Here is a 26,908-nt window from a genome sequence, read left to right as displayed (position 1 = left end):
TGCCCCTGTCCTTGTTCCTATTACTGACATTGCAATGATACGACTCCCCCTCAGTCGGCTTATATCTGTACTCCATTTACTGCGTGGACCGTCATTTCAAGGAGTATAATCACGCATGCCAGTACCGGGGACACTACTGTAGGCATGCACTCTGAGCCACTATTATTTGAATGTGTTTCAGGCCACCCTTGAAACTCTCGAACCTTAGCATATCATAAGTATTTTGTGCCTTTGGTCACTAGTAGACCACCTTATAACTGTATTGTGCCTCATGGTCGCTTACAGACCATTTCAATTGTGTAGTGCCTTAAGGTCGCTTACAGACCATTTCAATTGTGTTGTGCCTTAAGGTCGCTTACAGACCATTTCAATTGTGTTGTGCCTTAAGGTCGCTTACAGACCATTTCTATTGTGTTGTGCCTTAAGGTCGCTTACAGACCATTTCAATTGGGTTGTGCCTTAAGGTCGCTTACAGACCATTTCAATTGTGTAGTGCCTTAAGGTCGCTTACAGACCATTTCAATTGTGTAGTGCCTTAAGGTCGCTTACAAACAATTTCAATTGTTTTGTGCCTTAAGGTCGCCTACAGACCATTTCAATTGTGTTGTGCCTTAAGGTCGCTTACAGACCATTTCAATTGTGTTGTGCCTTAAGGACGCTTACAGACCATTTCAATTGTGTTGTTCCTTAAGGTCGCCTACAGACCATCTCAATTGTAATGTACCCTATGGTAGCCCACTGACCACTTCAACTGTGTTGTGCCTTAAGGGCGCTTCAAATTCTATTGTGCCGTGCCTGACTTGGGTCACGTCTAATCTAGGTTTACCACTGCCCTGGGCGACAGCCTGTGATTACGCTAATCTAGGGCTGCCCTGACCTTTGCATTCCAGCCATTGGGTTATCCCTATCTAGGTGCCCAGGCTTCCAGCCATACCATAGCATCCTCACTCCCTTCCATTATCTCACCAGTCCCACTTAAGGAGACCCTATCTTATCCCTGTCAACAAGCTCATAGGGAACCTATTCTGGCAGCTAGCACCACCATCATGCACATCAGCGTGCGCCTTCTATTGCACTACCTCCTAACCACACACCTCGCCCTGTTCACCCAACCACCCAAGTCAACCACTCCTACCTTTGAGGTTAATAACCTGGTCTGCCCTTACCTACGTGACCCAGCGTCACCCACCATGACTTTGACACCCTCAACGAGTCCGTCAGCAACTACCGTTGACGCTCACCACCCCTGCAACCAGATTAACCAATACCTTAATGACCCAGCTCTCTGGCTCAAACACTTTGCCACAAAACCAACTCCTAACCAACCTTGCCCCCTCACTCTCAGGAGCAAGAGACTAGGCACCAGATTCCGCATTCGTCCTTCCCGCATCAACACCACTAAGCAAGCCCCACACACACCACCCAGCCCGCCCTCGCCCACCGCCACTTGCAAAACTAAGACCGCATGGGTTAAATTGCCTGTGTTCAAGGGTGCCCTCATCAATGCTAGATCCCTCACAGCACACGCCCTTGACATAGCCGACCTCGACTTCATTGCCATATCCGAAACCTGGCTACATGCCACCTCTGGCCCTTCTCTATCCTTGGCCTTACCGCCTGACTATGGCATCACATGCTGTGACCGCTGCTCTGCCCATACTAGAGGTGGCGGCGTGGCATTCATCCACAAAAACTCCCTTGACCTAAGAGTGGTATCCGACTCCAAACTCGAATCAGCTGAACTGCTGACAATCAAATTACTACTAACACCTAACCAAACGGCCACCCTTCACCTTATCTACAGGCCCCAGGGCCGGCACCCACCTTTGTCAGTGAAATTTCCACTCTTCTTCTTGACAAAACAAAAAAACTCCCAAACAATAATCTTAGGTGACTTCAATCTTGGTCGCGGCGACCCTAAGGATCCTGTAGCAACTGATCTGGAGTATGCTCTTACTGACCTTGGTCTCACCTTGTACATACAAGAACCGACCCATATCAAAGGCAGGACCATCGATTGGTTAGCCGGTTCCAACTGCAACATCCAGGTCCTCAATAACTCCCCATGCTTATGGTCTGACCATCACATCATAACATTTAACATTGAAGCTACCCCGCGAGCCCCAACACCCATAGCCCCAGCCCTCCCCACCCGTAATAAAAAAAATATAACAAGAGAACAACTCCTCCCACTGTTACTCCCCTCTCTTAATGTGGCGACCAACGCCTGCTCTGATCCCACCTCCCTAGCAGACATCTACAACCAAACGATGCTCACGGCTATTGACACTATAGCACCAATTAAACATAGAAAGGCTAAACCACGAGCACATCTCAACTCATGGTTCACTCCACAGCTAAGAATCCTCCGCAAAGCCAAACGCTGCGCGGTAAACCGGTGGAAAAGCCACCCATCTGATGAGCATAAAGACAGCTTTCTCCTCGCCTCCCTCACTTATAAAGACGCCATCATCATTGCTAAAAAAGAATCGCTTAATAATCGTATCATGCAAGCCGACTAATTCCAAGGAACTCTTTAGAGTCCTAAAAGAGCTCGAAACCCCAGTCTCCCCGCCAGACACTTGCACGAAAGACAGCAAATGGTGTGCTAACATTCAAGCAGCCCTCCTAAACAAAATCTCTATGCTCCAATCTAAAATAAAAGAAAATCAGGACTGCCTGAGGCGTGACAACCGCTCATTCTCCCCTACTAGGTCCACCCTCTCCAACTCTGCCAACATCAAACCTTTCACCTTCGCACCCCTCACTGTCACCGAAGTAGAAAACATCATCCTCAGGATGAAACCATCCAACTGCCAAGGTGACCCGTGTCCAGCTCCCATCATTAAGGACTCCGCCCATGACCTAGCCCCATTAATTACAGCCTTCATTAACTCATCCTTTGAAACAGGCATTGTCCCGGACAACCTTAAAGACGCCTGGGTGATCCCGCTACTAAAAAAACCTTCCCTTGACCCAAGCATACCTACGAACTTCCGACCTATTACTACAGTACCATTTCTGCTGAAGATACTGGACCGTGCAGCTTACCTGCAGATCCAAAACTACCTTGAATCAAACAATCTGTTAGGTCTACGACAATCCGGATTTCGGCCCAGACATGGGACCGAACCGGCTCTATTAGACCTAAAAACCCAGATCGAAGTCCTGAAGGACAAGGGCAAATTAGCAATGCTATTACTCCTCGACCTTTCCGCCGCATTTGATTTGGTTAACCACCAGATCCTTTGCAGGCACCTCCACTCTGCTGCCAACTTCTCTCCCTCCGCAGCGGCCTGGATCAAATCCTTCCTGAGCAACAGATCTATGAGGGTCTTTGCACCTTCCGCTGCCGCAGCTCCCTCCCCTATTCATTGCGGTGTTCCTCAGGGTTCTTGCGTGTCACCTACTCTTTACAATATCTTTACGAAACCACTCTTTGATGTGCTTGATTATCTGGGTGTCTCCTACACCAACTATGCGGACGACACCCAGATACTCATTCCCATCTCTGGTGATTATCTTGCTGACACCAAGGCCCTCAATGACGTCTACTTGGTCATCCAAGCCTGGATGGCCCAGCACCAGCTATGTCTGAACGACGATAAGACGGAGCTACTTATCCTGGGCACATCACAACGCCTGAGCAAACTTGAGCCATCCTATCAGTCATTCATCATAGACGGCAACTCCATACATGTCTCGAAAGACACTAAAACACTAGGCTTTTACCTGGATTCCACCTTATCCTTGTCAAGACAAACTAATGCAGTCAGGTCCACCTACGCCTACACGTGCAAACTCATTTCAGCCTGCATACCATTCCTCACCACCCACAATAGCGTCACACTAGCGAGAACACTTATCATGGCAAAAATAGATTACTGCAGTGCTCTATATTTAGGCACCAGCCAAGAAAACCTGTCCAAACTCCAAACCACCCAGAACAATGCAATTCGAGCGGCCCTGAACATCCCTCGTAACCACCACATCTCAGAAGCCAGAACTAGCCTTAAGTGGTTACCCGTGAAGCAGAGAATTTCCCTAAAAACGCTTGCCCTCACGCACAAATGCCTAGCCAACAAGGCTCCGATCTATCTCTGCAGTCGGCTTTCGCGCCACTCCACTGCCCGACCACTAAGAATTGCTCAGACTCACTGCCTTACTATCCCTAGGTTTAAGCTCCAAAAAGCAGGAGGCACTAGCTTCCCTGTCCTAGCCTCCAAACTTTGGAACACCCTCCCCGCTGCCATCAGAGCTGAAGACTCCTTCAACACCTTCAAGAATAAAACCAAATCTTGGCTTTTTGACCAGCAATAGTTGTGTTAGACATCTGCCCTACTTACCCAGCCCGCCTGTTCCCCTGCACGATTTCCGGTCTGCTACCTTCCCAACTACCTCAGGGATACTTCCTCTGCGGAGCCTAGGGACACTGTACCATGTGTAATATTTGTAATTATTAAGATTGTTATTATGCTGTATTGGTATACTTTTATTGTAATTTATCTCCCTGTATGTTCTTTTCTTGCAACCCTGTACAAATTGCGCCCTGATGCCCCCGGGCCTGATGGTCTGCACGTTATAAATAAACAAATACAATGGCAAACCACTCCACAGAAATCAATGACCTCCTAAGCGAAGGAGGCACAGATGTGCTCTTCCTTACTGAAACGTGGCTATCAGACAACTATAAAGCCATCGCGAACGAAGCAATACCCGACAAGTATAAATTAATACACGCCAAAAGAGAAACTGAAGAGGAGGAGGAATCACAATTATACACAAAAAACACGCCTAAGCATCTCCAATCATCACAACCAACGCGGAAGACTATGAATCCCTCCAAATCAAGATGGAACTCAACGACCAATCCAACATAGTATTCCTACTCATCTACAAACCATCTTCTTACAACGCCAACTTTGCAACAAAACTAGCGGACGAGGCCGCCATGCTATCAACCCACCACGACAACCTAGGTGAAAGATCCCACCGATACTAACATAGATGCAACCGAAGACACACTCAACAATTGGATCACCACGGCCATTGACCAATTAGCACCAGCTAAAACATTCAAAGCAACACCAAATAAACTGGCAGCAAAATGGTTCACAGAAGAATTGAAAAAACACCAAAATAAACAACCGCTAAATGGGAGGGAACAATACACCAGACAAGACTAAATAAAATACCAAAGACAACTCAAACTGTACAAAGCAACAGTCCTCAGAGCAGGGTCTGTGTAGTAGCTGCACAGCAGTCACTGCGTCTGTGAGCCTTAGCCTGCACAGGTATTATATATGTAGTAATTTACACCAGAGCAGGGTCTGTGTAGCAGCTGTAGAGCAGTTACTGCGTCTGTGAGCCTTAGCCTGCGCAGGTATTATATGTGTAGTCACTTACACCAGAGCAGGGTCTGTGTAGCAGCTGCACAGCAGTTACCGCGTCTGCGAGCAAGGGCCTGCGCAGGTATTATTATATATGTACAGGGTCTGTGTAGTAGCTGCACAGCAGTCAACTGTGTCTGTGAGCCTTAGCAGGTATTATATATGTAGTCACTTACACCAGAGCAGGGTCTGTGTAGTAGCTGCACAGCAGTTACTGCATCTGCGAGCATTAGCCTGTGCAGGTATTATTATATATGTAGTCACTTACACCAGAGCACGGTCTGTGTAGTAGCTGCACAGCAGTTACAGCGTCTGTGAGCATTGGCCTGCGCAGGTATTATTATATATGTAGTCACTTAAACCAGAGCAGGGTCTGTGCAGTAGCTGCACAGCAGTCACTGCGTCTGCGAGCATTAGCCTGTGCAGGTATTATTATATATGTAGTCACTTACACAAGAGCACGGTCTGTGTAGAAGCTGCACAGCAGTCACTGCGTCTGCGAGCACTAGCCTGTGCAGGTATTATTATATATGTAGTCACTTCCTCCAGAGCAGGGTCTGTGTAGTAGCTGCACAGCCGTCACTGCGTCTACCAGCATTAGCCTGTGCAGGTATTATTATATATGTACAGGGTCTGTGTAGCAGCACTGCAGTTACTGCGTCTGCAAGCATTGGCCTGTGCAGGTATTATTAGATATGTAGTCACTTCTTCCAGAGCACGGTCTGTGTAGTAGCTGCACAGCAGTTATTGCGTCTGCGAGCATTAGCCCGTGCAGGTATTATTATATATGTAGTCACTTACACCAGAGCACGGTCTATGTAGTAGCTGCACAGCAGTTACATGCATCTGCCAGCATTATCCAGCACAGGTATTATTAGATATGTAGTCACTTACACCAGAGCACGGTATGTGCAGCAGCTGCATAGCAGTTACTGCGTCTGCGAGCATTGCAGAGCCTGAACCGTACTGCAAATGAGCTTCGGAGCAGCTACTGTGTTTATCATACCAACAACAGGCTGCCCGTGTAAGTTCAAAACCAGATGTTTAGAAAATCACGTCCTTACAATATTTAATTTCAACAAGTGATAAGTGCAACACAAGAAATTACAGCTTCAACTGCACTCTTAGAGGTTGCAAAAGGGCTCCTCTTAACAATATAACAACAAAGGGGTGAGAACGTCTCTACGTTGATGGATGCTAAAAGAAATGCATATAAAATTCACTTCAAGAGCTGGATCTGATGCACTCACCTGATGCTGCCTGGAAACTGGACATGCGCGTTTTGTAAAGGTTAGTGTCCAGTTCCCGTTCGAGAAACGGACAATAGCAAGACCCGCATACACGTCATCACGTGGGCTGCTCTGCATCACGTGGGTTTCAATGTCCGCTTCATCACGTGGGCTGCTGTGCATCACGTGGGTTTCAATGTCCGCTGCATCACGTGGGTTTCAACGTCTGCTTTAACACTGGGCTGCTCTGCATCACGTGGGTTTCAACGTCCGCTTCATCACTGGACTGCTCTGCATTACGTGGGTTTCAACGTTCACGTCATCATCATTTTTGCAGGAGCTGGAAGGCAAGGCGTTGTGAGAGGGTTGATGCTAGTTCCCATCCGAGAAGCAGACCATCGGTTGTTAGGGCCATTTCACAGATGGGAAATAGTTGCTTCAGTATGAGTGGGCTAGTTCCCATTAGAGAAATGGCACTTTTTTGCCCCCTAGTGGGCAAGTCCTGCATAATAATGGGAACTAGCCCACTCACACAGAGAAGGCTAGTTCCCATTAGAGAAATGGCCCTTTTTGCTCCCCTAGTGGCCAGGTCCTGCATAATAATGGGAACTAGCCCACTCCTACTGAGAAGGCTACTTCCCATTAGAGAAATTGCCCTTTTGCCCTAGTGACCAAATCCTGCATAATAATGGGAACTAGCCCACTCAAATTGAGAAGGCTAGTTCCCATTAGAGAAGTGGCCCCTGTGGCCAAGTCCTGCTATTTCCCATTAGAGAAATGGCCCTTTTTGGCCCAAGTGGCCAAGTCCTGCATAATAACGGGAACTAGCCTACTCACACAGAGAAGGCTAGTTCTCATTGGAGAAACTGCCCTTTTTTCTCCTCTAGTGGCCAAGTCCTGCTTAATAATGGGAACTAGCCTACTCACACTGAGAAAGCTAGTTCCCATTAGAGAAATGGCCGTTTTGCCCCTAGTGGCCAAGTCTTGCATAATAATGGGAACTAGCCCACTCACACTGAGAAGGCTAGTCCCCATTAGACAAATGGCCCTTTTTGCTCCCCTAGTGGCCAGGTCCTGCATAAATGGGAACTAGCCCACTCACACTGAGAAGGCTAGTTCCCATTAGAGAAAAGGCACTTTTTGGCCCTAGTGGCCAAGTCCTGCATAATAATGGGAACTAGCCCACTCACACAGAGAAGGCTAGTTGCCATTAGAGAAATGGTCCTTTTTGCTCCCCTAGTGGCCAAGTCCTGCATAATAATGGGAACTAGTCTATTCACACTGAGAAGGCTATTTCCCATTAGAGAAATTGCCCTTTTTGACCCCAGTGGGCAAGTCCTGCATAATAATGGGAACTAGCCTACCCACACTGAGAAGGCTGGTTCCCATTAGAGAGACGGCCCCCCGACCTGCAGAGGCAGAAAGGTCCTCTCGTCTAATGGGGACTAGCCCATTCACACTGAAGCAGCTATTTCCCATTAGAGAAATGGCCCTACGACCTGCAGAGGCAGAAAGGTCCTCTCGTCTAATGGGAACTAGCCCACTCATACTGAAGCAGCTATTTCCCATTAGAGAAACGGCCCTCCGACCTGGAAAGGCAGAAAGGTCCTCTCGTCTAATGGGAGCTAGCCAACTCACACTGAAGCAGCTATTTCCCATTAGAAAAACGGCCCTCTGACCTGGAAAGGCAGAAAGGTCCTCTCATCTAATGGGAACTAGCCCACTCACACTGAAGCAGCTATTTCCCATTAGAGAAACGGCCCTCCGACCTGGAAAGGCAGAAAGGTCCTCTCGTCTAATGGGAACTAGCCCACTCACACTGAAGCAGCAATTTCCCATTAGAGAAACAGCCCTCCAACCTGCAGAGACAGGAAGGTCCTCTCGTCTAATGGGAACTAGGCCACTCACACTGAAGCAGCTATTTCCCATTAGAGAAACGGCCCTCTGACCTGGAGAGCAGAAAGGTCCTCTCGTCTAATGGGAACTAGCTCATTCACACTGAAGCAGCTATTTCCCATTAGAGAAATGGTGCTCCGACCTGCAGAGGCAGAAAGGTCCTCTCGTCTAATGGGAACTAGCCCACTCGCACTGAATCAGCTATTTCCCATTAGAGAAATGGCCCTCCGACCTGGAAAGGCAGAAAGGTCCTCTCGTCTAATGGGAACTAGCCCACTCACACTGAAGCAGCTATTTTCCATTAGAGAAACGGCCCTCCGACCTGCAGAGGCAGAACGGTCCTCTCGTCTAAGGGAAACTAGCCCACTCACACTGAAGCAGCTTTTTCCCATTAGATAAACGGCCCTCTGATCTGGAAAGACAGAAAGGTCCTCTCGTCTAATGGGAACTAGCCCATTCATACTGAAGCAGCTATTTCCCACTAGAGAAACGGCCCTCCGACATGGAAAGGCAGAAAGGTCCTCTCGTCTAATGGGAACTAGCCCACTCACACTGAAGCAGCTATTTCCCATTAGAGAAACGGCCCTCTGACCTGCAGAGGCAGAAAGGTCCTCTCGTCTCATGGGAACTAGCCCATTCACACTGAAGCAGCTATTTCCCATTAGACAAACGGCCCTCTGACCTGGAAAGGCAGAAAGGTCCTCTCGTCTAATGGGAACTAGCCTACTCACACTGAAGCAGCTATTTCCCATTAGAGAAACGGCCCTCTGACCTGGAGAGCAGAAAGGTCCTCTCGTCTAATGGGAACTAGCTCATTCACACTAAAGCAGCTATTTCCCATTAGAGAAATGGTGCTCCGACCTGCAGAGGCAGAAAGGTCCTCTCGTCTAATGGGAACTAGCCCACTCACACTGAATCAGCTATTTCCCATTAGAGAAATGGCCCTCCGACCTGGAAAGGCAGAAAGGTTCTCTCGTCTAATGGGAACTAGCCCACTCACACTGAAGCAGCTATTTTCCATTAGAGAAACGGCCCTCCGACCTGCAGAGGCAGAACGGTCCTCTCGTCTAAGGGAAACTAGCCCACTCACACTGAAGCAGCTTTTTCCCATTAGATAAACGGCCCTCTGATCTGGAAAGACAGAAAGGTCCTCTCGTCTAATGGGAACTAGCCCATTCATACTGAAGCAGCTATTTCCCACTAGAGAAACGGCCCTCCGACATGGAAAGGCAGAAAGGTCCTCTCGTCTAATGGGAACTAGCCCACTCACACTGAAGCAGCTATTTCCCATTAGAGAAACGGCCCTCTGACCTGCAGAGGCAGAAAGGTCCTCTCGTCTCATGGGAACTAGCCCATTCACACTGAAGCAGCTATTTCCCATTAGACAAACGGCCCTCTGACCTGGAAAGGCAGAAAGGTCCTCTCGTCTAATGGGAACTAGCCTACTCACACTGAAGAAGCTATTTCCCATTAGAGAAATGGCCCTCTGACCTGCAGAGGCAGAAAGGTGCTCTTGTCTAATGGGAACTAGCCCATTCACACTGAAGCAGCTATTTCCCATTAGAGAAACGGCCCTCCGACTTTTCTGCCTCTCCAGGTCGGAGGGCCGTTTCTATAATGGGAAATTGCTGCTTCAGTGTGAGTGGGCTACTTCCCATTAGACGAGGGGACGTCTTGATCTCCTGTTGATCATCAACTTGTCCCAAATGTACTCTTTCTGATAATGTTCAAAACAATACTTTATAGCCAACCCTCACAGTGCTGTAACAAACTCCTCAATGGTCTAACAATATTTCTGTTGTCGGATGGCAAATTGATAACAAGCCAAAATGTTATTCCCCTTCACCTCGTAATGCTTGTCCATTTTGGCTATGCATATATCAAACTGGTTGCCCACCTTGATGCATTCAGCTAGTTTTAAGAAATTGTTGTCCAGCCCGACATCGACAATGAAACAGTGCCTCTTTCTTTTTACTCAAATAATTAGGACCATATACTGGTGACATATACTTCTGGAATCTTTCTTTCCATTTAATAACCTAGGAATAACCCAGTGCCTGGTATATTTGCCATAACCTTTGAATTAGTTTCTATTGCTTCCCTATTTTCGTGCTCTTGGTATTTGTCACCTTGTTCACAGGGACAAATGTCTGTAATCTCCCTTGCAATGGAAAAAAACCTCTCAGAGTAACAGCCAATTGTGCTACGGCATGCTCCCTTCTTTATGTGTGCAAGTGTTTCTTTCGGTCGCTACACTTGTCGTGATAAGCTTCTAGGCGCTTGCAGTAACCTGCACTTGCACTAACCTACTGAGCTATCTTGAGTATATTAGAGCTTATTCGAAGCGTGGAGGAAAATGCTGAAATCAGCCAGGCCTCTCGAACTGGGTGAGCCCACATGCTTGTAAGGGGTTAACTGCGAAGGCCCTTCATGAAGACATAAACATCTAGCCTTTGCAAGAAGCTCTCCGCAGCCCTTGGGAGCCAGGCACAGCTTTGCTCGTCTTCGCTCTGCGAGTCAGGTGCACTGATGCGAAACCTTCCCCAAAACAATGTGCATGAAGCCTGGGAGCCAAGACTGGCTGTTTCCAGTCTTGTAACTTTCCAGGCGAAAACATGTTTACTGCCCGGAAGGATGAGTCCAGAAGCTTCTCGAAGAGCTGGTACGTCATAGTGATTGATGTGCAGTCCCTAATAAGAGAACTATACCTGGGCCAGTAAGAGAGGGACTCATCCTGGGCTGTTTGGTGAAACGCGCGCACGAAGAGGAACAGCCGTGCACTAACTGGGCCGAGACTCCTAGCATCACATCCCTGCTTTGGTGTAGGACTGTGGGGGCCTTGGCCAGTCCTCCCCTCCTCTCTCGAGGAGTGCCGGGCACCTGTAGCGGCGAAGGTCCCGGGTGTGATCTGACCTGATCATCTACATTTTCTAGGAGCGTAAGATAAATAATTGCATATTCATCTGTGACTGATAATTGGCATTATTCAGCTTGCACTTTTATTCCCATATTATTGTAAATTGCTGCTTAGTTCTCATTAGACATTATAGAAATAAATGCAAGCATCATATATTTTGTGTGATTGGGTTTCTTCCAGACTGAGTTCATTGTGCTTCGTATAAACTTACTTGTGTAGGAAGGTGATTAGGAGTGATTATAGCACCAAGGGCTGGCCCCAAGGGAGGGTGCAGGATTCCCCTTTTCACTACATTTGGCGTAGTCGATTGCAGGATTTACGAGCACAATGCCTTTCTGGAAAAAACAAGCAAAAGATGAATGCAATATGGGAGATAGTGCACTCTGTCACATTCCAGGATGGCCGGCATCAAATGCTTGGTCGGGTGTGGCAGACATATTGCATCGGAACTCAGCACCGAGGGCATGGGACATGCTTGAAAATGATGTTTCCCCGGCGGTAATTAGTGAGTGCTTGGAGAGTTTGCCGCTTGGGAAATGCAGACGGGAGCTAAAAGCAGCAGGAAAGATAGGCTGGTTATTCCTGCAGGCGCTCAGAAAGTTGCATGAGAATGAATTGCTTAAAGATTGTGCAGATTTGCAAATTAACAGATGAGATTTCCCTGCTCCAGGAGCAACAAATAATTATGAGAGAGACCCTTGAATCGTCCTTTAAGCGGGCCAATCAGAGGGAGGACAGGTGTGCCTCTTTAGCTGTGCGTGTAGCCATGCACAAGCGCAGACAGCGGCGGGGCAATCCATCAAAGATAAGGATTCGCGCACTAATTAGGAAAGATAACTGGGACCCAAATTTATGGTCGGGTGAAGTCAGTGACAGCGAAACTGAACAAACATTTGACTGGGATGAATCTGTTGAAGTCAGGCTTGCAGAGTTAGACTGCTCTGACGAAGAGGAGCTGGAATGTGCTCCAAAGAAATGTGTTTATCCAGCGCGGCCGTTAATCACTAACAAGTCAAAAGGTCAAGCTAGCGGTGCAAACATTCACAATACTAGGATTGTCAATGATTATACACAGACTAAACTTTTAGATATTGCTAAATTATTCAGACAAAAGACAGGTGAAGCACTTCTGAAGTGGTATCTTCGTTTGTGGGATACGGGTGCCGATGCGATCTTCTTAACTCCAGAAGAACTGTTAAAGATGGGTTCACTCACTACTAATGTAATGTTGGGGCAGATAGTGCGAGGTGCACTCAGGCAGCAAGGCTCGCATTCTTTGTTTAATTGGCTTCAGACTGCCCTGTTGAATTTGAATGGGAGTCCGATGGATATGGAAGAGAATTGGGGCATTTGGGGATCAACCCACACCTGTGCTGCTTGAGAGATGGAAGACATTGAGAAAACAGGGATCAGGAAAAACTAAGCCCTCTGCACCCTCTGAAGAAGAGGTGTTGAAGCCCAAAGTGCGAGCAAAAGGTTAACCTGATTTAGCAAAGGACAAGTGGGAGGTCCCAGACCCCATTTTCGATTGAAGGGCTGGCTCTGTCTTTGAGGTACGGTTAATAAAGAGAACCAGTCCCAGAGACAGACGCCCTTTTGTGCCACTTACATTGTATTTGGATGAGAAAGTAAAACACGTCTTGGCTCCATTAGACACGGGAGCTGAGGTAACCATTTTGAATGGCAATCCCAGTAAATTATCTGGTCCCAGAGTTCTAGTCAATGGTTATGGGGGAGCAGAAACTGTTGCAAAAGCTTTTAATGTAAAAATGTCAATTGGCGAGGGATTGCCTTTCACAGAAAATGTCTTGATTGCAGATATACCGGAGTACATCCTTGGCATGGATGTGTTGTTGGGCAAAAGTGTGACTACAGATTTAGTTGAATTTGTTTTTGGCAATCGGAAAGTCCATGTGAGAGTTGTTAACCCTGTGGTGGTTGGGCATACCAAATGGTCCCCCTTGCATTTACCTCCTCCTGCTGAGCCAGTGTGCGTGAAACAGTACAGGCTGCCAGGGGGACATAAAGAGATCGGTGAAACTATTGAATCATTGGTAAAAGCTGGCATAATGAGGCCGGCAGTCAGTCCATTCAACTCGCCGATCTGGCCTGTTCGCCGCCCAGATGCGGCGTGGCGTCTGACAATTGATTACCGCATTTTGAATAAGAAGGTGCCGCCCTTAGCTGCGGCGGTGCCAGACATCATTACTCTGATTGAAAACCTTACAAAAGAAGTGGGTGAATGGCATGTGGTCCTTGACATGGCCAGTGCATTTTTCTCCATTGATATTGACACTGAATCACAAGACCAATTTGCTATCACTTGGGGAGACAGACAATTTACCTTTACTAAATTGTCCCAGGGGTGTTTGCATAGTCCCACTCTGTGTCATGGATTGATTGCCAGAGACTTAAAGATGGTGCAGTTGGATGATGTGTATGTTGCTCATTAAATTGATGACATCATGCTGACCAGTGCTGAGAAAGAACATGTAGAAAAAGCTGCTGAAAAGTTGATCACACACATGCAAGACCGGGGGTGTGCCATAAATCCCAAAAAGGTACAGGGGCCTGCTCAAGAGGTAACATTTTTAGGTGCAATCTGGTCTGGGTCGGTAAAGAAAATTCCTGACCCTGTAATTGACATGGTTCAGCAGATGGCTCCACCAGCAGATAAAAAAGAGGCACAAAGATTAATTGGGTTAATGGGTTTTTGGAGAAATCACATACCTCACTTAGGCCTGATACTGAAACCCATCTACAAAGTCACCAGAAAGAAACATGATTTTACATGGGGCCTAGAGCAACAGATTTCAGCAGGCTAAGGACGCTTTGCAGAATTACATCACGCTGGGGCCCATGACAAAAACGGATCCGTTTCAACTGGAAATTCTTGTCTACAATGATATTGCTGTGTGGAGCTTGTGGCAAAAGCAAGGACAGAAAGGAGTGCCGCAAGGTTTCTGGTCAAGAAAGCTCACAGATCCTATGACAAGATACACTCTGCTTGAGAAACAAGTTGCTGCAGTGTACTGGGCTCTAGTCGAGACTGAAAGAATCACAGGCGAGCAACCAGTGACAATTTGCACAGAAATTCCGATCATTGGCTGGGTGCGCGACACTGCTGCAAGCAGGAAAAGTGGCAGAGCGCAAGACGCCACTCATGTCAAATGGAAATGGTATTTATAGCAACGTGCGAAAGCTGGCTGCACAGGGGTTTCCAGACTGCAGGAACAAATGCTGGAGGCAGTGAACTTGGAAGCGATGCCTGAACCGAGCACCCCTCTGGCGCTGCCAGAATCTCCTTTCAAAGCCGCACCCGCCTATGATACATTTACGGAAGATGAACAAAAGTCTGCATGGTTCACGGACGGCACCGCAAAATATGACAAAGGGCAAAGACACTGGCAAGCTGTTGCATTCCAGCCCCAGCGAGAAACACTGCTAATGAGAGAAGGTGTGGGAGGAATCAGTCAATATGCTGAACTGCAGGCGGTGGCCTCCGTGATTGAACAGGTGAAAGAGATAGAGACTGCATATATATACACGGACAGTTGGGCCACGTATCAAGGCCTGACTCATTGGGCACCGGCATGGAGAAGAGACGGCTGGCAGATCAAGAACACTCCGATCTGGGGAGGGCCGGACATCTGGGAAGAGATGTGGTGCAAAGGTGAGAGGTGCAAAATCTGCATTGGGCATGTCGATGCACACATGCCCCCTGACACCTCACTGGCTGCCCTGTTCAACAACAAAGTGGATCAAATGGCAAAGATTCACCCAGTGACAACACCTGAAGAAGCTGAGGTATTGCAAGGAATGGCGGACTGGGCACACCAAACCTCAGGGCATCTAGGACAAACAGGAATTTATCAATGGGCAAAAAGGAGACAATTGCCCATTACCATGGATCAAGCCAGGCAAGCTGCCTCCCAATGTTCCGTGTGCTGTGAAGTGAAGCACTACCCTCTGGAGAGGAAGCCTGAAGGCCCTTTGAGAAGAGGTGAAAGAGCTGCTAGCGTATGGCAAGTTGACTACATTGGCCCTTTACAGCCAGAGAATGGAAAGCACTATGTGTTGACAATGGTAGACACATACTCTGGACTACTGTTAGCTTATCCAGTCGCCCATGCAGATCAACGGGCTACCTTGCAAGGAATGGAATACCTCATCAGGCACTATGGCATCCCGGATGAAATCCAATCAGACCAAGGCAGCCATTTTGCTGGACACAATGTACAAGACTGGGCGTTAGAACAAGGCATCAAATGGACACTGCACATCAGCCGGTACCCAGAATCCTCTGCTCTGGTGGAACGCAGCAATGGGCTACTCAAGCAACAAATAAAGAAGCTGACTAAGACTCACACTCTCAAGGGGTGGTCCAAACACCTGGCACAAGCACTGTTTGAACTGAACAATCGTCTGCTGGGAAACCGCCAGACACCCTTTGTGAGATTGACAAGTGAGAAAGTGGAATCCACAAAGACTCTTGTTGTGTGGAAAACCGACAAAGAAGCAAAGCTGCCTGTGCAAGCCACTGCAGGCAGCATTGGGCTTGATCTATCTATCTGTGAGGATGATGTTATACCAGCGGGGCAAACCAAATCCATATCACTGGGTATTGGCATCAAATTGCTGGCTGGCACTTATGGACGCATTGCTGCAAGTTCCAGCCTGGCGAAAAAAGATATTGACATTTTGGGAGGTGTGATTGATCCTGACTATAGAGGGACTGTTTCGGTACTCTTACATAACACTGGTGCATCTGCAGTACCATTAACCAAATATGACCGAATTGCACAATTGATTTGTGAGCAAGCAGTTGTTCCCTTAGTGGTTGAAAGTAAGCAAGCCCCAGACTCTACACTGAGGGGGGAAGGAGGCTTCGGTAGCACGGGAAAAAAGGTGTGAGTTCACCATCCAAATAAAAAACCTGAGGCTAGGGAAGTGTTAAGTCAAGGTGTTGGAAGTACTTAAGTTGTACTTTTGCAAGATTCTGACATGCCTATTTATATTCCCGCTACTAGGCTCACACCACGAACGTAGAGCAGTATGCAGGGGATGGGATTTACCTTGCTGTGGGTGTTCCTGGCCTGCCAAGCAAACGCTTTCTCTGTAAAGAATGGGTTGATGCAAGACGCTACATGGACTCTGAGAATCGCATGCACTACACCTGAGGCTCCAGTCCTGCGTGATAACTACAACCGCAACGTAACCTGTGAGAAAAGCGCTACAAATGAGTATCCACATGGAACTGTAAAAGTAATACATTGGCATATTGTCGGACACCTTTTGTCACTGACTCATATGACTGGTGCTTATGAAATCTTAGGTCCAAACGTTTCAGTGAATGGATCCAATAATTTGTTTGATGTTTCTGTCATGCATGCTGGTCGCTACGCTCGTAGGACAGCGAGACCGTTCTACTCCAAATGGAGGCTATTCGATACGTTACCGGGAAAACGACGTTTACACTTTTCACGTCGCTAACTTCACGTGACTTTTGCTTCGTCACGTGAACTACGGTATCACGTATTTAAGCAGCGTAGAAAACTCACTCGCTGCTTCTGATCGTCTCTATTGGCGTTGTGTAGCTGAACCTCTGATCTACTTCCTGGCATAATCCTACAGCTACTTTTGGGCCTTCGATAGCGTGTGTTCCGCCACACGCTGATTCCTGGAGCTATCCCTTCGCGTGATAATGCACACGCGTTCTCTGTCTTCAATTGCGGCTGGCCAAGGCTGCGTGAATCCGGCCCGCGTGTAAAATCCACACGCGCTCTTTGTCTTCACACGCGGCTGGCCAAGGCTGCGTGAATCCTGCTCGCGTGTAAAATCCACACGCGCTCTTTGTCTTCAAGTGCGGCTGGCCAAGGCTGCGTGAATCCTGCCCGCGTGTAGAATCCACACGCGCTCTTCGTCTTCAAGTGCGGCTGGCCAAGGCTGCGCGAATCCTGCCCGCGTGTAAATCCACACGCGCACGTTGTCTTCATACGCGGCTGGCCCAGGCTGCGCGAATCCTGCCCGCGTGTAAATCCACACGCGCTCTTCGTCTTCAAGTGCGGCTGGCCAAGGCTGCGCGAATCCTGCCCGCGTGTAAATCCACACGCGCACGTTGTCTTCACACGCGGCTGGCCAAGGCTGCGTGAATCCTGCCCGCGTGTAGAATCCACACGCGCTCTTCGTCTTCAAGTGCGGCTGGCCAAGGCTGCGCGAATCCTGCCCGCGTGTAAATCCACACGCGCACGTTGTCTTCACACGCGGCTGGCCCAGGCTGCGCGAATCCTGCCCGCGTGTAAATCCACACGCGCACGTTGTCTTCATACGCTATTTTCTTCTAACTCCTGCATCTGTGGAATTAACAGAAGGATTGATCCCTAAAGTGGGAAGGAAGCCTTTCAAGGATCATTGGAAGTGACTTTGAACTGAACTTTGGACGCTATCCTGTGGTGAATTCAACCCGTATCTAGCGTGAGCCTCGTTCCGTTCGGGATAAGTCTCCCTTACTAATTTTCCCTTCCCTGTCGTTTTGTTCTTCATTTCAAATCCATCAAGAGACTTCTGGATTGTTCTACCCAGAGATACAGGTCAGTGTGATCATTCCTGTCATTATCTAATTCATCATACTCAGGTTGGAGCAGTTATTCATGATACTTTAATTTGTCCTAGGCTGGATTACTATACCTTACCCACGCCCTTTCCAGTGATCCATCGCTCTGCCTGTTTTATCAGCCAGAGGGTTGTATCATTTGGAAGGTCTTTGTTGACTTCACGACTATCAAGTCGGGTGAACAGGGATCCGGAAGACCCTACCTCCTGTATCCTTTTGAGTATTGTATCCTTTTCAGTTGATACTTTGGTACATTTCTGACAGAATCAGAAGCCATGGAGGGTACGGATCCTTTAACTGTTTTGACACAGTTGATCAACGATTTGAGAAACGAAATGGTTACTGCACAGGACATGTTACGGCACCGTATGGACGTTATGCAAGACGCCCTACATGGTAGTCCTCAGGGAGCACAGGCGCCGATGGCTACTGCATCTGGATCTGGGACTACGGCACCCCCACAGGAAACTATTAATGTGGTTATGCCCACTCAGTTTCCCTTGGCCCCTCCGGAAAGGTTCACGGGTGATCCCAAAACCTACAGAACCTTTGTAAATCAGTGCCGACTCCATTTTCTTTGCCGTCCTGCATCTTTTCCTGATCTAACCACAAAAGCAGCCTTCGTGCTTTCCCATTTAGGGGGCACAGCCGCTGCTTGGGCTAACCCTTTGTTGGAAACTAATAGCCCTTTGTTGTACGATTGTGACGATCTCTTGACTGCTATGAGTAAAGTCTTTGACATGCGTTACTCTACTCAAGCCACAGATCTAGAGTTGCTTAACCTACAACAGGGCAGCCAACCCCTTATGTCTTACGTTGCCCGGTTCAATCAACTGACGGCGGAAACCCAATGGCCTGACAGCAAGAAAACGGCTGTTTTTTACAAGGGTCTTTCTGAAGAACTGAAAGACGCCTTATCTACTGTTCCTGTGGTTCCTACGGGTTTCCCAGAGCTGCTCGATTTGGTTCTACAAATCGACGCCCGAAGGAATGCTCGAAAGGGAGAGAAAAAGCCCTTCATGCCAGTCTCGGGGCGGTCAGAGACACCAGCAGTCGTCTCTAACGACCCTGAACCCATGCAAATAGGCGCCGTGAGAGGCCGATTGTCCAATGCAGAACGGGAGAACCGAAGAAAAAACCACTTATGTATGTACTGTGGTTCTTCCGAGCATTTATTGGCAACATGTCCTAAAAAACCCGTCAAGCGTGCGGGAAACGCCAAAACTCGACATTAGCAGGAGTCCCTATGTCGAGTGTTTCATCGGACTCCAGTACCATTCCTAAACATGCACCTGTAATAGTTCAGGTGACGTTACATTGTGATGAGCGAGAAGTGGTTTCCAAGGCCATGGTTGATTCTGGAGCCACCAGCAATTATATAGACATCACCTATGCCAAGAACCATTCCTTACCCCTTGTAAACAAAAAAAGACCTGAAACGGTGAACACCGTGGACGGATCTGTTTTAGTTTCTGGTATGGTTACCCAGGAGACGGTACCGGTTCAGATGACGTTATCTAATAACCATTCAGAAGAAATCATCTTCGATGTTATTGCTGCTCCGCAGTACGAGATCATACTTGGTCTTGCATGGTTAACCCTTCACAATCCTGCTGTTGACTGGGTTTCGGGATCGCTCCAATATCCTTCGACTCATTGCAATGAACATTGCTTTACCAGTCAGGAGGTGTCAAATAAACAACACATATTGGCCTCTATGGTGGAGGAATCTGCTATCAGCGTTGTACATCGATGCGACAATATAATACCATGCGAATATGCTGATTATGCTGATGTCTTTGATAAAGGCCAGGCAGAACGATTACCTCCTCATCGACAGTACGACTGTCCTATCGAATTGATTCCTGGTGCCAAAATTCCTACAGGCCGCGTTTATTCTTTAACACCTAAAGAAGATGTCGTGTTAAAAGAATACATTGACAAAGCGCTAGCAACGGGCTTTATACGGCCCTCACAATCTCCTGCTGCATCTCCTCTATTCTTTGTGCCTAAGAAAGAGGGAGACCTCAGACCATGCATTGATTACAGGGCACTTAATGATATCACCATCAAAAACCAATACCCCTTACCACTAATAAACGTTCTGTTGGATCAGTTAGGCACTTCCAGTTACTTCACCAAATTGGACTTGCGAGGTGCATACAATTTGGTTCGCATTCGTGAAGGCGACGAATGGAAGACCGCTATTAAGACACGGTATGGTCTTTACGAATATCTGGTGATGCCTTTTGGTCTGTGCAATGCTCCCGCCACATTTCAATTCTTCATGAATGACATATTCAGAGACGTAATGGACCGATTTGTGGTTGTCTATCTGGACGACATTTTGATCTACTCATCATCTTTATCGGAACACGTCAGACATGTTTCTACAGTCCTACAAAGACTTAGGGAGAACCATCTTTATGTGAAAGCCGAAAAATGTGTCTTTCATTCACAGGAAGTGGAATTCCTGGGTTACGACATTACCAATCTAGGTGCTCGAATGAGTCGTTCCAAGGTAAAGGCCGTCTTGAACTGGCCAATTCCACATAACGTCAAGTCACTACAGTCTTTCTTGGGCTTTGCGAATTTCTATCGCAGATTTATCCATTCCTTTTCCAAAACAGTAGCTCCTTTGACGGCTTTAACTAGTTCCAAAGTACCTTTCTGTTGGAACCAACATGCCCAAGCAGCATTCGAAAAGCTGAAGGAAGCATTTACCACTGCACCCGTGCTTCAACATCCGGATCCTGATCGCCAGTTTGTCGTTGAAGCGGATGCATCCAGTGTCGCTATTGGCGCAGTGCTCTCACAAGTTTGCACGGAAACCAAGGAGGAACACCCAGTGGCTTTCTTCTCTCGTAAACTCACCTCATATGAACGGAACTACACCGTTACTGAGCGGGAACTACTGGCTATCAAAGATGCCTTCCGAGAATGGCGTCATCATCTTCTTGGGGCCAAACAACAGGTGTTGGTGTACTCTGACCATAGAAATCTCCAAGCATTCAAATCCATGAAATGCCTTACGGCCCGTCAGGCCAGATGGCATGTCTTTTTTGCCCAATACGATTTCCAGGTCACCTATCGTCCTGCCCGAGAACATGTTAAGTCGGACGCTTTGTCCCGTATGAGTAAAGAGGCGCAGGAAGAAAAACAAGTACAGACCCAGCTGTTGGCAGATCATGTGATTTGTAGTTGTTCGGTTCAACCATCCTTAAAAACCGAAATACAAGAGTGGGTAAAAAACAATCCACAAGTAGTCCAGGATATGAATCTGGACGTGCATAACGGTTTACCATTCACACAAGGAGTGCTTTATCTACCAACTCCTTCAATGCGGAATAAAGCCCTCAAATGGAATCATGATTCCTTGATTGCAGCCCATCCTGGACGGAAGAAAACACTGGACCTGCTCAAAAGGTGGTGCTGGTGGCCATCCATGGCAAAAGACGTTATAAACTACGTATCTTCTTGTTCTGTATGTATCCAATGTAAAAATACACCTGGTAAACCAGTGGGCTTACTCCAATCTCTGCCTGTCCCTACCAAACCATGGGACATGATATCTATGGACTTTGTGGCGGAACTCCCCCCAAATCAGGGATATGATACCCTATGGGTCGTAGTGGATTATTTCACTAAATTGGCCCTATTTATTCCTTGTATTGGTTTACCAACTGCTACTGTTCTGGCTGAACTGTTCATCCAACATATATTTCGTTTCTTTGGTCTACCGTCAGTAATTATTACTGACAGGGGCTCGCAGTTTGCGTCACGCTTTTGGAGAGCTTTAACATCTGCATTACTAATTGATGATAGAATGTCCAGCGCTTATCATCCTCAAACCGACGGACAGACTGAAAGGGTCAATTGTACTATGGAACAATATCTGCGGTGTCTGTGTTTGCAATATCAATCGGATTGGCTCACGGTACTGCCGGCGGCTGAATTTGCCTATAACAACTCTTATCATAGTGCCATAGGCACTTCACCGTTCTATGCTCTCTATGGACAACACCCCCGATCAATACCTCTGGATTCCGGTCTATCCCTGGACACGCCTGCCGCAGGCCGTACTCTTCGTGATCTGAAGAGATTACAAAGAAAGGTGAAGCAGCAATTGGAGCAGGCTAAACGACGTGACAAGTTCTATGCCGATGCTCATAGGGTATCCGCACCTGTCTATAAGGCTGGGATGAAAGTCTGGCTATCCACTAAGAACTTAAGGATTCCAGGCAAAAAGAAATTGTTGCCTAGATACATCGGTCCGTATGAAGTGCTCCATGTTCTTAATCCTGCTGCTGTACGTCTGGCTTTGCCACAACGATGGCGGGTGCATCCTGTATTCCACGTCTCGCTCATCAAGCCGTTCTCTGACACTACTAGACTGCCTGTACGGCCTGTTGCTATTTCTGTGCGGGGGTCTGATGAATACGAGGTACAGGACATACTGGATATGAAACTCCGTTCTGGTAGACCATATTATCTGGTGGACTGGAAGGGCTATGGTCCCGAAGATAGGTCCTGGGAACCTCTTTCCAACATACATGCTCCTGCTTTATTGAAGCGCTTTCACACAAGAAGGGGAGAGGTTGTCCCTTTGGGGGATGGCACTGTCATGCATGCTGGTCGCTACGCTCGTAGGACAGCGAGACCGTTCTACTCCAAATGGAGGCTATTCGATACGTTACCGGGAAAACGACGTTTACACTTTTCACGTCGCTAACTTCACGTGACTTTTGCTTCGTCACGTGAACTACGGTATCACGTATTTAAGCAGCGTAGAAAACTCACTCGCTGCTTCTGATCGTCTCTATTGGCGTTGTGTAGCTGAACCTCTGATCTACTTCCTGGCATAATCCTACAGCTACTTTTGGGCCTTCGATAGCGTGTGTTCCGCCACACGCTGATTCCTGGAGCTATCCCTTCGCGTGATAATGCACACGCGTTCTCTGTCTTCAATTGCGGCTGGCCAAGGCTGCGTGAATCCGGCCCGCGTGTAAAATCCACACGCGCTCTTTGTCTTCACACGCGGCTGGCCAAGGCTGCGTGAATCCTGCTCGCGTGTAAAATCCACACGCGCTCTTTGTCTTCAAGTGCGGCTGGCCAAGGCTGCGTGAATCCTGCCCGCGTGTAGAATCCACACGCGCTCTTCGTCTTCAAGTGCGGCTGGCCAAGGCTGCGCGAATCCTGCCCGCGTGTAAATCCACACGCGCACGTTGTCTTCATACGCGGCTGGCCCAGGCTGCGCGAATCCTGCCCGCGTGTAAATCCACACGCGCTCTTCGTCTTCAAGTGCGGCTGGCCAAGGCTGCGCGAATCCTGCCCGCGTGTAAATCCACACGCGCACGTTGTCTTCACACGCGGCTGGCCAAGGCTGCGTGAATCCTGCCCGCGTGTAGAATCCACACGCGCTCTTCGTCTTCAAGTGCGGCTGGCCAAGGCTGCGCGAATCCTGCCCGCGTGTAAATCCACACGCGCACGTTGTCTTCACACGCGGCTGGCCCAGGCTGCGCGAATCCTGCCCGCGTGTAAATCCACACGCGCACGTTGTCTTCATACGCTATTTTCTTCTAACTCCTGCATCTGTGGAATTAACAGAAGGATTGATCCCTAAAGTGGGAAGGAAGCCTTTCAAGGATCATTGGAAGTGACTTTGAACTGAACTTTGGACGCTATCCTGTGGTGAATTCAACCCGTATCTAGCGTGAGCCTCGTTCCGTTCGGGATAAGTCTCCCTTACTAATTTTCCCTTCCCTGTCGTTTTGTTCTTCATTTCAAATCCATCAAGAGACTTCTGGATTGTTCTACCCAGAGATACAGGTCAGTGTGATCATTCCTGTCATTATCTAATTCATCATACTCAGGTTGGAGCAGTTATTCATGATACTTTAATTTGTCCTAGGCTGGATTACTATACCTTACCCACGCCCTTTCCAGTGATCCATCGCTCTGCCTGTTTTATCAGCCAGAGGGTTGTATCATTTGGAAGGTCTTTGTTGACTTCACGACTATCAAGTCGGGTGAACAGGGATCCGGAAGACCCTACCTCCTGTATCCTTTTGAGTATTGTATCCTTTTCAGTTGATACTTTGGTACATTTCTGACAGTTTCATGTTTCTTCTGTCCCAAGAACTGCAGCGAGTGTACTCGCCAAGATTGTTTGGACTATAACTTGACCAAATGCATTTCATACAATTGTAGGTTGAAACAGCCACTGCCAGGTGGTAGTATGGTGTTTGTATCTAAAACTGATATTGTATATGGCAGGCATCCCACTTGGAGAATGGTTTTCTTCAAGTCGCACAAAGTAGAAACTGTAAACATGCTATATTTTCCAGTAGTTAGACAACACTTAAACTGCAGACACGTGATGCACGCGTCTATCATTACAGAGGTGCACTTAGACATAGATTTATCACGAGGCAATGTTTCCTTAGTACTACCAAGCTGCTACAAATGGAGTCAATTTCTATGGCCCATCGCCAAATTGCGCGTAGCTAGGGGGTTAGATTCATTGATTGCGGGGGCAGCAGGGGTGGGGACAGGAGCTTTAAATGCTTTTGACATAGAAACTGTGCGCAATACGTTAGCCACTATGGGTTCTGATGCCAGCGCCGCTATAAAACTCCTGGCCCAGTGGGGCCCATTGATAAGCCCTAACCTGCGCAACACTGCTACAAGTATTGACAACCTATGGAAATGGCAGAATTTTAGCCATGAAGACATTTTTTCTGCCATAGGGCAGGTCAACAAGACTGCTAAAGACACACAATGCATTTTATGGCAAACTTTGTTAAATCAGCAGGTGTTGGCTTTCCACTCCGAATGGGGACAACTATCTTCAACCCACTGGCACACAGAGCTGCAGTTACCAGCAAACATATGGATTAAACCGCTTGCTTTTGATTGCATGAATAACACATGCCATGTTTTAATGCAAGTTAGGAGAACCGCTTATGCTTTAGAAATATGGTATCCTTTTATAGTACTGCCTATGAAAATCAATGGTTCTTGGTGCGTGCCGCAAATACAAGGGGAATGGTTAGACAGCCAAAACCACACCATCCACAGTCAGATGTGCATGACCTGGGATCAGGGGTGGGTGTGTCCCCAAACGGGGAGGATTCCTGACCCATGCATGCATCCCGTAGCAGGGGAGTGCACCTGGATGCAATACCACATTAATGGGACTGACATTTTCCAGATAGATCAGCATAAAGCTTGCGTAGTTACTAATCATTCCTTGCTTATTAACAATTACAGGTTATTAGGGAATCCTAAAGTATTTTGCATAGATCAGGTTGTGACTATCTTAGACATTGTTACTCACACCTTATATTCATTAACCCAGTGGTCTCACACTACTTTGCATGCCGAGCTCACGCATTTGCTTAACTGGACTCTACCCTATGGGGTGATTACTGCCCGGCTTCAAGCTATTAGACAATTTGCCCAAACTGCTTGGAAAGATTTCCAGACGCTAGCTACCTCAGTTATTTCTGCAGAGTGCAAGCTGATGATAGACAGGAACCAATTAATAAAAACCGCTGACCATGTGCAATCAGTTACTACTCACCACTGGTGGGATGTATTCACTTGATGGTCTCCCTCCTCCACTAAGCTGCATCGATTGCTGTGGCTGCTGATTTCCCTAATATTAATTCTTATCATTTTCATTGGGCTCTTGCGCAGAATGTCTTTCCTTTATACTAGAATGGCAGCGCTAGAAAAACACTTAATCGGCCTACAGCACACCGTACATACTTCTAAATCATGGAACTGAGCCAGCATTTTCAGGCCTCACTTCGAAAGGGGTGGAATGTTGTGATAAGCTTCTAGGTGCTTGCAGTAACCTGCACTTGCACTAACCTATTGAGCTATCTTGAGTATATTAGAGCTTATTCGAAGCGTGGAGGAAAATGCTGAAATCAGCCAGGCCTCTCGAACTGGGTGAGCCCTTGTAAGGGGTTAACTGCGAAGGCCCTTCATGAAGACATAAACATCTAGCCTTTGCAAGAAGCTCTACGCAGCCCTTGGGAGCCAGGCACAGCTTTGCACAGCTTTGCTCGTCTTCGCTCTGCGAGTCAGGTGCACTGATAATGCAGAAATGCCAGACCTTCCCCAAAACAACGTGCACAAAGCCTGGGAGCCAAGACTGGCTGTTTCCAGTCTTGTAACTTTCCAGGCAAAAACATGTTTACTGCCCGGAAGGATGAGCCCAGAAGCTTCTCGAAGAGCTGGTACGTCATAGTGATTGATGTGCAGCCCCTAATAAGAGAACTATACCTGGGCCAGTAAGAGAGGGACTCATCCTGGGCTGTTTGGTGAAACGCGCGCACGAAGAGGAACAGCGCCTGGACGACCAGCCGTGCACTATCTGGGCCGAGACTCCTAGCATCACATCCCCGCTTTGGTGTAGGACTGTGGGGGCCTTGGCCAGTCCTCCCCTCCTCTCTCGAGGAGGGCCCGGCACCTGTAGCGGCGAAGGTCCCGCGTGTGATCTGACCTGATCATCTACATTTTCTAGGAGCGTAAAATAAATAATTGCATATTCATCTGTGAGTGATAATTAGCATTATTCAGCTTGCACTTTTATTCCCATATTATTGTAAGTTGCTGCTTAGTTCTCATTAGACATTATAGAAATAAATGCAAGCATCATATATTTTGTGTGATTGGGTTTCTTCTAGACTGAGTTCATTGTGCTTCGTATAAACCTACTTGTGTGGGAAGATGATTAGGAGTGATTATAGCACCAAGGGCTGGCCCCAAGGGAGGGTGCCAAGCCCCAATACATGCCTGTAGAGTCCCACTGGGCCACCATTCGACTGTGCAACTAACCCTGTACCTGATC

The 26,908-nt window shown here is 47.7% G+C and overlaps 1 protein-coding gene across 2 annotated transcripts in view; it reads right to left on the bottom strand.

Annotated features, from left to right (window-relative positions):
* The window catches only part of LOC138521862 (zinc finger and BTB domain-containing protein 12-like), a 115,649-nt gene that overhangs the window by 12,715 nt on the left and 76,026 nt on the right, over window positions 1-26,908 (bottom strand). The window contains exon 1 of one of the 2 annotated variants that reach the window (XM_069635008.1): window positions 6,641-6,757. The exons of the other annotated variant lie outside the window; for it this stretch is intronic. Coding sequence (XP_069491109.1) covers window positions 6,641-6,665 — 25 coding nt within the window. The 5' untranslated portion in view covers window positions 6,666-6,757. Of the gene's footprint in view, window positions 1-6,640; window positions 6,758-26,908 lie in introns of those variants that run through there. 2 annotated transcript variants of the gene reach the window in all.

This window comes from Ambystoma mexicanum, chromosome 13 (assembly GCF_040938575.1).
Source record: "Ambystoma mexicanum isolate Mex_15411 chromosome 13, UKY_AmexF1_1, whole genome shotgun sequence".
Lineage (NCBI taxonomy): Eukaryota > Metazoa > Chordata > Amphibia > Caudata > Ambystomatidae > Ambystoma > Ambystoma mexicanum.
This window is presented reverse-complemented; position numbering and strand designations above follow the sequence as displayed.